This window comes from Pipistrellus kuhlii, unplaced genomic scaffold, assembly GCF_014108245.1.
Source record: "Pipistrellus kuhlii isolate mPipKuh1 unplaced genomic scaffold, mPipKuh1.p scaffold_m20_p_122, whole genome shotgun sequence".
NCBI lineage: Eukaryota > Metazoa > Chordata > Mammalia > Chiroptera > Vespertilionidae > Pipistrellus > Pipistrellus kuhlii.
The window spans coordinates 243,501-256,525 of NW_023425430.1; the positions used below are offsets into that span (position 1 = coordinate 243,501).

Here is a 13,025-nt window from a genome sequence, read left to right on the forward strand (position 1 = left end):
GTCCAGTAGAACTTTCCTGTGTGGTAGCCACTAGCCACATGCAGTTATTGAGCACTTGAAATGTGGTTAGTACAGTTTTGGAACTGAATTTTTTATTTTACTTAATTTTAATACATTTAGTTAGCCACCTGTAACCAGTGGCTACTGTACAGGTCAGGAAATGTTGACTGAAAAAAAGAACGAATGCATAGTATGTTGGTCCAGGTCAGAGAGAGTGATGAATTGAGAGAAGTGGGAATTAGGAGGAAGAGAACAGTGGACTCAGGAGTGATAGATGCCCTCAAAGGCTATCCATTCCAACTTCCATCCTGTGCTCGCTTTCCTTCTCCATGCGCACAGTGCATGGTGCATTCTATTCAGAAAATGTTGTACCCATTTGGTCTTTATCTTCTTGGAGCTAATCACTCTACCCTAAGGAATCCAGTCAGAGCCAAAACCGGTGTGGCTCAGTGGATAGAGCATCAGCCTGCGGATTCAAGGGTCCTAGGTTCAATTCAGGTCAAGGGCATGTACCTTGGTTGCGGGTACATCCCCAGTGAGGGGGGTGCAGGAGGCGGCTGATCGATGTTTCTCTCTCACCGATGTTTCTAACTCTCTGTCCCTCTCCCTTCCTCTCTGTAAAAAACCAATGAAATATATTTAAAAATCAAAGCTACAAGAGATAACATTCAAATATTTTAAAAAAAGAATCCAGTCAGATATTTGAACGTTGTTATTGTGGCTGTCTTTTTCCCAGACCTTTCAGTTTTCTGAGCCAAATAGCTGTTCATCAGACAATTTGCCAGTGGTGTTGGTTAGAGAAGCTGCTTAGCATCCCTCTGAGAGTGGAGTCATCCTGTACCTACCCATTGTGAGGGTTAAGGTGGTGTATGCAAAGGAGCTCAGCAGCATTTCCGGCGTTTTAGAAGTGCTGATATTTACGTGTTATTGTTGGCAAAGAAACATGGTTTGCATTGTGTTTCAGAATCATGAGGTTTATTTTAGTAAAACAGGCCTGTAGGGAGAAAGCAAACAGGAAGGGTGCTCTCCGAAAAGCAAGGGACTTGATAAGGTTACGCATGAAGTTAAAGAGGTCAAGATGGTGAATTGTACACACTGGCACACTAATGACTATTGTACCTTAGAGGAATAAGCCCAATTTCTTAAAATATTCTAACAAATGCAGTTCCCTATAACAAACATAGAAAATTCAGTTTCTCACAACAAACATGAGAAATAGGATTTGGGGGAAATCCTATCTTCGAGGTTAGTATTACATTCTGTTAGGAAACATATTTAAAAAGCAAATTCCTTGCCCTGGCAATGTTACCCATTGGTTAAAGTATCAGCCAGCACAAAGAAGGGGCTCAGCTCCAGTTCCTGGTCAAAGACAGGAACTGTGCCTGGATTACAGGTTAGATCCCAGGGGAAGGGTGGTGCAGGAGGCAATCAGTCAATGCTTCTTTCTCTCCATACCCCCCCCCCCCACCCTTCTCTAAAATATCTGGAAAAAATATCCTTAGGTGAGGATTAACAACAACAAAAGAGTACATTGGCTGAATAAATGTGGTACATAATACTTGTAGCAGCCTTGAAAGATTCAACATAGTGGGCTCTCAGTAAATATCAAGGAATGAATCAGTAGATCAAGGGTCAAAAGTAATTTGCCATACTATTTGGTTCATTTATTCATTCATTGCTTCATTCATTCAGCAAGTATTCTGTGGGAGTATGATGGTGAGCACAAACAGAACCCGGTAATTCAGTCACAAAACACACAGTCTATTAGATTACTTTTTACAAATTCCAAAAAAGGTAAAAGTACAATAGTATGAGTTTTTAAGAAAAAGGACACTATTACAAGGTTCTAAACTTGGATGATTTGACCTAGTTTAGATCTAAAGTAAATAAATGTATGTATTGCATATGTATGTATATTAGTAAGTGCATTGAAAAGATTAGGTTGGACCTATGCCAAATCTAACTGGCTGTTGGTTGTAAAAACATTATGTGTGATTTATACTCTCTACATGACATCTCTGTATTATTTGGAAGTTTTTCACAATAAGTTCTGGCAATCAGGTAAAGGAATAGAGCTGTATATTTCTTAAGTTCAGATAAATAGCTTTCACACTATTTTGGTGATTCTCAAAAGGTTGGGGAAAGAAGGGTGAATCTGCATGCTTGAGAGGGGAAAAAAGTGGTAGAGCTAGAACTATTGTGATGAGCAGAATTCTCAGTGGCCCAGCCCCCAAGATTCCCCTAGTGCACTTACCTCCCAATTACTGATCAATCACTAACCTAGACATTGCTGTCTAGAGACTTTTCTGAACTAATTATATGTCGGTAATCAGTTCACTTTAAATTAGAGAGATCATTATAGGTGGACCTGACCTAATCAGGTGAGCACCTCAACAAGTCAGAGAGATTGAAGCAGAAGACACTTGTGCTTGCCTTCAATGAGCAAATGACCATGTGAACTGCCCTGTGACAAGGCCCTGAGAGCAGCCTCTAGGGCTGAGAGCAGCCTCACCACCAGCCAGAAAGGAGATGGGGACCCAGACCTACAGACACTGAGTCCTGCCAACAACCATCGAGCTCGCAGAGGACTCCAGCCCCCGGATGCGGTCACAGCCATGGCCCACACCTTGGTTTCAGCCTCATGAGACCCACACCCAGACTCCTGACCCACAGGAACTGAGATAATAAATCTGTGTTGTTTTAAGTAAGTTTGTGATAATTTGTTATTTTGGGAATCAAAATTGCCTGTCACCTGACACCTGGTATACTTGTCTCCAACCTGATACCTAGTAATTTAAAAAAAAAAATGTTTTTGCTTAGAAATGCTCTACTGTCTGTTAAGGAACTAGATAATTAAATAAAACTTGTGTCCAGGACAACTATATTTCATTAATATCCTCTTGCCCAGTAAACCTTTTTGTTCTCTCATCAATGCAAAGCAACTCTACAATTACCTTTAAAACATTGACCTTTCCAGAAATACATGTATCAGTCTTTCCTGGCAGGTGGAACTGCTATGGCCGCGGGCATTTTCTGCCCTCTCCCAGCAGCAGTCTTCTCTGCAGAGCATGTGTGGAATGTTCTGTGCCTGAAACTCTCCAACAGGTGGGCTGTGATCAGCCTTAAACCTGGCAATGGTACTCTACCTCACTGCATATAAGAACCATCTGGAGAACTTTAAAAGCACTGATTCCCAGGCTCTCACCTCAGACCTCCTAGTACTGAATCAGAATTTCTGGGGCTGGGCCAAAACAGCAGTTTCAAAAAGCTCCCAGGTGGTTCTAATGTGCTGCGAGTATGAGAAACTGCTGGCGTTTACAGAGGACTTCTCCAGTGTCCGGCGCAATGCAAGCCCCTGTCTTATGAGATGCTGGTTCAGTCCAGCAGGCCTGGGGCGGACTTGAGATTTGGATTTCTAGCTCCCAGGGATGCCGGTCTGCTGGGTGTGGCCATGCTCTGAGTAGTGAGGCCTATGGGCTGGCTTTTCCAGTCATGTGCTCCAGACAGGAGTCTTCCCACTGCTGCTGCTTCTACCCTCCTCACCTTTTCCTCTTTTTCTCTCCCCTCTCCTCCCTGGATGTTATATTCTTCCTAGGATCCTCCTCATTCTCTTGTAGTTATCATAATTTGGGTCAAAATTTAAAGTCGTATTCTGAGGAAAAGTCTTAAACTCTTTACATAAAGCCTGGACTCTTCACACAAGTGAATAATTATTCATTTTAAATAAGGAAATTCACATTAATTATTAACTTGTAATGGCCAGTTATTTTTCATTTCTGTAAACCCCCAACCAAGATAGAACTTAAGAATTTTTACTTAGAGGAGAGAAAACTACCTCACAGACTGCAGTTGGAGTGGAACTGATGGTTTGCCTGCCCTCCTTTAGAGTATGAAGCGGAGCTGCCCCCCTTTCCAGAGGAGTACAGAATCCAGCCAGACGCCAGGATTTCCGTGAGTCCTGCCCACCCCCCACACACCCCCCACCCCGCCCCCGCAGCCTTAAAGGAAAGCTCTCAGCTGAGAACAGTGCTGGTAGCTGGGGACTGTCACACAGTGTCGTGAGAGGAAAGACACTGGAGCTAGAACCAGGAACATTATGCCAGAATATATAGCTTTGCTTTTCAAATTAACCATTATTTTTTTTAAGTTTCCCATTACCTTATTTATTTATTGATTGATTGATTGATTGATTATGGTATAACATAATTGTCCTAATCCGCTGATTCCCATCCCAAACACCTCCCTACCTATGCCCTCACACACACACCCCCTTGTCCATGGCCACTTGCCAGAACCATATGCATGCACACAAGTCCTTTGGTTGATCTCTTCCCCTTTACCCCACCCTCCCCTACTTTCCCTCTGAGGTTTGAAAGTCTGTACGGTGCTTCTCTTTCTCTAAGTCTGTTTTTTTTTTTTCCTTTTCATTTTATTTATTTATTTATTTATTTATTTATAAATTTTTATTGTTCATATTATCACAAATGTTTCTTCTCCCCCTCTCCTCCATTGCTCTCCTCCATCAGGTTCCCACCCCACCCTCTGCCCTTTCCCCACCCCCATTGTCCTAATCCATAGGTGCACAGTTTATGTTCAGACTCTTCCCACATTCCCCTCTCCCCTTTTCCCCAAGAATCATCAGTTCACTCCCCTTCCATACCTCTGATTCTATTATGTTCAACAGTTAATATTGTTAATCAGATTTTTTTTAATTTCCTTGGTTTTTAGAATCACTTGTTGATAGTTACCTATTTGTTGTTTATAATTTTTATCTATTTACTTTCTCTTCTGAAAGAACCCCCTTCAGCAATTCATATAATTCTGGTTTGGTAGTGATGAACTCCTTTGGCTTTTTTTTTTTTTTAGTGAAGCTCTTTATCTGACCTTCGATTCTGAGTGATAGCTTTGCTGGATAGATTATCCTTGGCTGTAGGTTCTTACTACTCATCACCTTGAATATTTCTTGCCATTCCCGTCTGGCCTGCATGGTTTCTGTTGAGAAATCAGCTGACAATCTATGGGTGCTCCTTTATAGGTAACTACCTGCTTTTCTCTTGCTGCTTGTAAGATTCTCTCTTTGTCTTTTGGAATTTTAATTATGATGTGTCTTGGTGTGGTCCTCTTTGGATTCCTTTTGTTTGGAGTTCTGTGCGCTTCCTGGACTTGTAAGTCTAATTCTTTCACCAGGTGGAGGAACTTTTCTGTCACTATTTCTTTCAGTATGTTTTCGATATCTTGCTCTCTCTCATCTTCTGGGATCCCATAATTCTGATGTTGGTTCGCTTGAAGTTGTCCCAGAGGTTTCTTACATTATCTTTAATTTTTCTGCATTCTCTTGCCTTCTAGCTTTTGCGGAGGAGTGTCTTCTGGCTCTTTATGTTCCAACTCTTTGACTTGATTCTTGTGATCTTCCATTCTGTTTTTAGGACTCTGTATAATATTTTTTATTTCAGTCAAAGTATTCTTTATTTCTTGTCGATTCCTTATTAATTCTAGTTGATCCCTTTTCATATCCTCATAGGTCTTATCCATCTTTTCTAGGAAATTCTCGAAAAACCTTATAAGCATAGATTTGAACTCTATATCCAGTCGCTTTTTGTCCTCCATTTCTTTCGTTTGTGATCTATTTCGTCTCAGCATTTTCGCAGCTTTCTTGAGTTGGTAGCCCTAAAAGTCTCTGTGTTCTGCTTGGATGGGGCAGGGTTTCAGGGTGGAGCCTACAGCTTTGGCTTCCGTCAGCCCCGCCCCATGCGGGTCCTTCAGTACTCGTTGCAAACGCCTCTGAGAGAAAGGTGCCCTCGATTTTCGCCTGCTGCCAAACAGTCTAGGCACTCCCCCAATAAGCCCGGTATTGGGGTTCAGTTCAGTTGGAAGTGGGGTTGGAGGTTGCGTTCAGAGCAAACTGGAGCCCCTGTCTCCTTCCCGCCAGGGCAATCCCGCGGCACAGCCAATCATCCCTTCTCTGCGCTCAATGTGCGCGCCGCCGGGACCTCCTTTAGCCGCGTGTCTCCGTATCTTAGGCTTTTACAGCTCCTCCGCTCTTGCTTCTGGTTTTCTCCTTGCTTCTCATTGTAGAATTTCCAGTCAGTCGACTTTCCTGTAGTTCTGGGTAATGTCCATTGTATATTTTAGTTGTATTTTATTGAAATTGTTGTGTATGGCTGCAGCTAGGTGTTTACCTGTCAGCAATCTTGGAATGACCCCCTCTCTGAGTCTGTTTTTGTTCATCAGTCTATGTTGTTCATCATTTCCTCTAGATGTGTGAGATCATATAATCTAAGAAATACCCTTGTAAGAACCTAAACTGAGAAAAGCCATAATGGTTATGCTGAGAGGCAAATGAACCAGTCTGTAGTGAGTTCCTTTCTGGGCCAACAGTTCTTTTGAGTCCCAATTTCAATGTCAAACAGTTCCTTATGTGTACATGTCAGCCATGCTATTTCATATCTGGTTGGTGGACAAACGGTGGTGATGCAGGTTCGACCATCTCTGGTTTGGTCCTGGACATCCTTCAACAACACGCAGCTGCTGTCTGCTGGTATGGCGAGGTGTCGTCAGCATCTTCTAACTCTGAATTGTTTCTCTTCTGTCTTCATGGCTGGAGCACTTTTGTCTATTACTTTCTGTTACAGGATTCCAGATGGTCTTGGAGTTGTTTTCTGAAAATATACATATTCTCGACCAAAAGTTAATAAAGGGATATTTTCTATAAATTCGACTTGGGGTCCTTCCCCCCCACCCCCCAAATGGCTTGTTTTGACACCATGTGTGTATTTTCGTGGGTATTTTTCTGTTAGTGTTTCCAATGAAGGTTAATTTTCTAAAGTACAAATTTTTTAGATGTAAATCATTTGCAGGATATTTTTCCTTACATGATATTCTTCTACTGTCCACCCCTTTTTTTTAATTTAAATAATAGGAGACTTTTGGAAATTTTGTAATGTAGTCTTGATAGTTTTACATTTTAATTATTTGGGATAAACTATGACTGCTTTAAGTTCATTACATGTTACTCAATTTTACCATGAGATGCTCTGCCAATAAGAATTTTTGTTAACACATTAGGAACAGTTTTTTTGTACAGTACAACCAGTTTTTCTAGAATATTTATTTCCATTAGCCTATTTAATTTCCTCTGAGAAATTGGCTACTATTCAACTGTCAAACTCAACACTCTAGCAACAATCTTATTTACCATGAGTGTATTAGTGGAAATGATTATTTGCCTTCTTGAGAAGGGCCTGAACATTCCTGCTACTAGGCTAGATTTAGATATTAAAAACCCTCTTTTCTATACCATGGGTACCAGACCTCTCAAACAAGTCTTGTTGCAGTGAGAGGGCAGCTGCTGTCAGCCAAGTCTCTGTCTGTTACCTGGTTCCCGATTTGAGCTGTGCATGGGAAGCAAAGCAGCCATGGGGGCAGGAGACCTCCCTCAGAATGGGAGAAGGTTCAGGCACCTGCCATGTTGCAGAGGGGCGGGGCGTGGTAAGGGTCTGTGCCCCACCTCTGTTGACCCCCAAGTTCTCTCCTGATGGCCCCTCTGCGACTGTGCCTGTCTTAGGTTATTCCTTCCCTGAGGAATCTTTCCTATCTCTGGCTAACCAGCCATCCTCTGGTGTGAGTTTTGGTCTGTCTCCTTGGTAGCCTATGCCCCCATGGGCTCCACGCCCAGCATCTGCCTTGGGGACCCTCATCTGCTGGTGAGGCCCAGGTGCTGATCTCATATTTTTAAGAACCCATGTTTCTTCTCTAGAGAGGGTCCAGCTCACCCCACTGGGCAGGAGAGAGATCCATGGTATCAGCCACCATGGTGCTTCAGCCTTGGCATAAGCTGAAAGGTCAGGTAACAGTTGTGGTTACCTGGATCATGAGAAGAGGGTCATTTTTGGCCAAAAGGGCAAGACCGGCCAATATAGAATGCTCAGGTGCCTTCCCAGTAGGCCGTCTGCACAATGGAAGCAATGAAGTCCTTTCATGTTGTTTTTAAATTGCTGCCAGACATTCAAAGGGTTGGTTTGTAAGTTTGGGATAATTGTACAATATGCTGTTGTAATTCTAAAATATCTAGAGATGTGTTACCTTTGTCTCCAAGCACCAACAAATTATATATATATATATATATATATATATATATATATATATATATATATATATATAAAATGATTTTTTATTGATACCCCGTGATGTGAGTTACTATTATATGTAATGGGGATAACCCAAGTCTGGGAAAAATTATAATGACCTTGTAGAATAATATCATGTAAGGATAATCTTTGCTCTAGGCTAGGGGTGTCGAACTCAATCAGAGAAGGGGCCAAAATCTAAAATCCAGCCTAAATCGCGGGCCGAATGGTTTACTGAACAGTCATAAACTGTCATTGTGATGGAAACGCAGCAGAGTGCAGTGATGACAGCGCGGTGCAGGCCACAGTGCAAGGCCTGGCGGGACGGATTTGGCCCGAGGGCCTTGTGTTTGACACATGTGCTCTAGGCCATGGAAATTTCATTTTATACTGGCTGTCAATTTCTTTTTGTATAGACAAGGTATTTGTTACATTTTCTCCACCTCTCCCAGGAGGAAGTAGTGATGGTCCCTTCCTTTGGTGTACTCACAAACCAGAAACCTCTCTTTACTTTTGCACACAAAGGATCAGTGGTTTAATTTTGTGTCATACAGAATGGCAGTTGGGTGGTGACCCCTATGTAATTATACTTCTTTGTCCCACCCGTGGTCCTCCTGGATGACCAAGGTGTTTGGTATCATCAGTGACTACTTTGGGCAGGAGGCTCAGCACAGATAAGGGCTCCCACCTGTGGAGGATCAGGAACATAAGTCCAGAAATCCTTACCCAATAGCCCCAGGTTGTATTACCATACAGCTGCTGACTGCTAGCATGGTAGTAAAGGCGTTCTCAGATGCTTATCAGTCTGTGCCGTTCATTATATTCCATAAATGAGTGAGATCAAGTGATGTTTATCTTTCTCTGCCTGGCTTATTTCACTTAGCATAATGCTCTCCATCTCCATCTATGTTGTTGCAAATGGTAGGAACTCTTTCTTTTTTACCGCAGCATAGTATTCCATTGAGTAGATGTACCACAGTTTTTTAATCCACTCATCTGCTGATGGGCATTTAGGCTGTTTCCAGATCTTAGCTATGTTGAATTGAGCTGCTATGAACATAGGGGTGCATATATCCTTTCTGATTCATGTTTCTAGTTTCTTAGGATATATTCCTAGAAGTGGAATCATTGGGTCAAATGGGAGTTCCATTTTTAGTTTTTAAAGGAAACTCCATACTGTTCTCCACAGTGGCTGCATCAGTCTGCATTCCCACCAGCAGTTTAAAAGAGTTCCTTTTTCTCCGCATCCTCGGCAACACTTGTCATTTGCTGATTTGTTGGTGATAGCCATTCTGACTGGTATAAAGTGGTACCACATTGTTGTTTTGATTTGCATTCTAATGATTAATGACTTTGATCATGTTTTCATATGTCTCTTGGCCTTCCTTCTGTCTTCTTTTGAAAAATGTCTATTTAGCTCAGTTGCCCATTTTTCGATTGGGTTATTTATCTTCTTTTTGTTAAGTTGTTTGAGTTCTCTGTAAATTTTGGAGATTAAACCCTTATCATTGATATCGTTGGCAAATATGTCCTCCCATGTAGAGGGGTTTCTTGTTTTATTGATGGTTTCCTTTGCTGTGAAAAAGCTTTTTATTTTTATGTAGTTGCATTTGTTTATTTTCTTTTTAGCTTCCATTGCCCAAGGATTAGTATCAGTGAAGAAGTTCTTTTGGCATATGTCTGAGATTTTCTTGCCTGTGGATTCCTCTAGTATTTTTATGGTTTCCCATCTTAAGTTTAAGTCCTGTACCCACTTTGAGTTTATTTTTGTGTATGGTGTTAGTTGGAGGTCTAATTTCATTTTTTTGCATGTATCTGTTCAAATTCCCAGCACCATTTGTTGAATAGATTGTCTTGACTCCATTGTATGTTCATGCCTCCTTTGTCAAATATTAATTGAGCATAGTGTTTTGAGTCAATATCTGGATTCCCTATTCTATTCCATTGGTCTGTCTGTCTGTTCTTGCGCCAGTACCAGGCTGTTTTGAGAAGAGTGGCTTTGTAATACAACTTGAAATCTGGTATTGAAATCCCTCCTACTTTACTCTTCTTTCTCAGGATTGCTGTGGCTATTTGGGGACTTTTTAAATTCCAGATAAATTCTTGGAGTGTTCTTTCTAGGTCTGTGAAATATGCTGTTGATATTTTAATGGGGAGTGCATTAAATCTATAGATTGCTTTGGGTAGTATGGACATTTTAATGATGTTGATTCTACCAATCCATGAACATGGTATGTTCTTCCATCTGTTTACATCTTCCTCTATCTCTTTTTTCAGTGTCATGTAGTTTTCTGCTTATAGTCTTTTACCTCCTTAGTTAAGTTTATTCCTAAGTATCTTAATTTTTTTGGTGCGATGTCCAGTAAATGGGATTGCTTTTTTAGTCTCTCTTTCTGTAAGTTCATTATTGGTGTATAGAAATGCCATAGATTTCTTGGCATTGATTTTGTATCCTGCTACCTTGCCAAATTCATTTATTAAGTCTAATAATTTTTTGATGGCATCTTTAGGGTTTTCTATGTACAGTATCATGTCATCTGCAAATAAGGACAGTTTTACTTCTTTTCCAATTTGGATGCCTTTTATTTCTTCTTCATGTCTGATCGCTATGGCTAGTACTTCCAGCACTATGTTGAACAGGGGTCGTGAGAGTGGGCATCCCTGTCTTGTTCCTGTTCTTAGAGGAAATGGCTTTAGTTTTTGCCCATTGAGTATGATGTTGGCTGAGGATTTGTCATATATGGCTTTTATTATGTTGAGGTATGATCCTTCTATTCCTACCTTGCTGAGAGTTTTTATCAAGAAAGGGTGTTGGATTTTGTCAAATGCTTTTTCTGCATCAATAGATATGACTATGTGATTTTTATCTCTCAATTTGTTTATGTGATGTATCATGTTTATTGATTTGCGAATATTGTACCATCCTTGCATCCCTGGGAAAAATCCTACTTGGTCATGGTGTATGATCTTTTTTATGTACTGCTGTATTAGATTTGCTAGAATTTTGTTGAGGATTTTGGCATCTATGTTCATGAGGGATATTGGCCTGTAATTCTCTTTCATTGTGTTGTCTTTATCTGGTTTTGGTATTAGGGTGATGCTGGCTTCATAGAAGGAGCTTGGAAGTGTTACTTCCTCTTGAATTTTCTAGAATAGTCAGAGGAGGATAGGTTTTAGTTCTTCCTTGAATGTTTGGTAAAACTCCCCTGTGAAGCCATCTGGCCCTGGGCTTTTGTTTGCTGGAAGCTTTATGATGACTGCTTCAATTTCATCCATAGTTATCAGCCTATTGAGATTTTTAGTATCTTCTTAAGTTTTGGAAGGTTGTATTTTTCTAGGAATGTGTCCATTTCCTCCAGGTTGTCTAGTTTATTTGAATAGGGTTGTTCATAGTATTTTGAAACAACCCTTTGTATTTCTGTGGGGTCTGTTGTTATTTCACCTCTTTCATTTCTGATTTTGTTTATTTGGTACCTCTCTCTTTCCTTTTTGGTGAGCCTGGCTAGAGGTTCATTAATCTTTTTTATCCTTTCAAAGAACCAGCTCTTGGTTTTATTGTTTCTTTGGTCTCTATGTCATTCATTTTTGCTCTGATCTTTATTATTTCCTTCCTTCTGCTCACTGTGGGCTTTTCTTGTTGCTCTCTTTCTAATTCTTTGAGTTGTTGAATTAGATTATTTATTAATCCTTTTTGTTGTTTTTTGAGGTAGGCCTGTAAAGCTATACACTTCGCTCTCAGGACTGCTTTCAATGTGTCCCATAGGATTTGCAATGTTGTGTTTTTATTGTCATTAGTCTCCAGGATGTTTTTAATTTCTTCTTTGATCCCATTGATAACCCAATCATTGTTTAGTAGCATGCTATTCAGTTTCCAGGGGTTTGAATTTTTTGGAATGTTTTTATTGTAGTTCATTTCTAATATGCCATTGTGACCTGAAAAAATTCTTTATATGATTTTAATCTTTTTAAATTTGGGGAGACTTTGCTTGTTATTCAATAATGTGGTCTATTTTTGAGAATATTCCATGAGCTCTTGAGAAGAACGTACATTCCTTGGCTTTGGGGTGAAATTCTCTGAAGATGTCAATTAGATCCATCTGGTCTAGTGTATCATTTAGGATTGCTGTTTCTTTGCTGATTTTTTGTCCAGAGGATTTATCCATTGATGTCAGTGGTGTATTAAATCCCCTACTATGATTATATTGATGTTGATCTCTCCCTTGATATCTTCCAGGAGATTTTTTTATGTATTTGTGTGCTCCTGCATTGGGTGCGTATATGTTTACCAGAGTTATATCTTCTTTATGAATTGCTCCCTTTAGTATTATATAGTGGCCTGCCTTATCACTTGTTACAGCCTTTACTTTGAGGTCTATTTTATCTGATATAAGTATCGTAACCCCAGCTTTTTTCTTGTTTCTGTTTGCCTGAAAAATGTTTTTCTACCCCTACACTTTCAGTCTGTGTAAATCCTTTGCTTTAAGGTGGGTTTCTTGTAGACAGCAGATATATTAGTCATGTTTTCTTATCCATTTAGCTACCCCATGTCTTTTTACTGGTGCATTTAATCCATTTACGTTTAATGTTACTATTGATAAGTACCTGTTTGTTGTCATATTTACCCTTAGTGTCTGTGTATCTGCTTGTCTTTCTCTATCTTCTTTTTACAGCAGTCCCTTCAGTATTTCTTGCATTGCTGGCTTGGTAGTGATAAACTCTTTTAGCCTTTTTTTGTCTGTGAAGCTTCTGATTCCACCTTCAATTTTGAATGATAGCCTTGCTGGGTATAGTATTCTTGGGTTCAGTCCCTTGTTTTGCATCACTTTGTATATTTCATTCCATTCCCTTCTGGCCTGGTGTATTTCTATTGAGAAATCAGTTGATATTCTAATAGGAGAT

At 40.3% G+C, this 13,025-nt stretch overlaps 1 protein-coding gene across 6 annotated transcripts in view; it reads left to right on the forward strand.

Moving 5' to 3' along the window:
- The window catches only part of IQCK (IQ motif containing K), a 143,873-nt gene that overhangs the window by 1,925 nt on the left and 128,923 nt on the right, over nucleotides 1–13,025 (forward strand). For 2 of the 6 annotated variants that reach the window (XM_045580368.1, XM_045580369.1), the window contains exon 2: nucleotides 3,887–3,951. The exons of 1 other annotated variant lie outside the window; for it this stretch is intronic. In XM_045580368.1, coding sequence (XP_045436324.1) covers nucleotides 3,887–3,951 — 65 coding nt within the window. Of the gene's footprint in view, nucleotides 1–1,692; nucleotides 1,737–2,474; nucleotides 2,705–3,886; nucleotides 3,952–13,025 lie in introns of all 6 variants that reach the window. 3 more of the 6 variants (XM_045580370.1, XM_045580371.1, XM_045580372.1) reach the window with 3 other exon arrangements.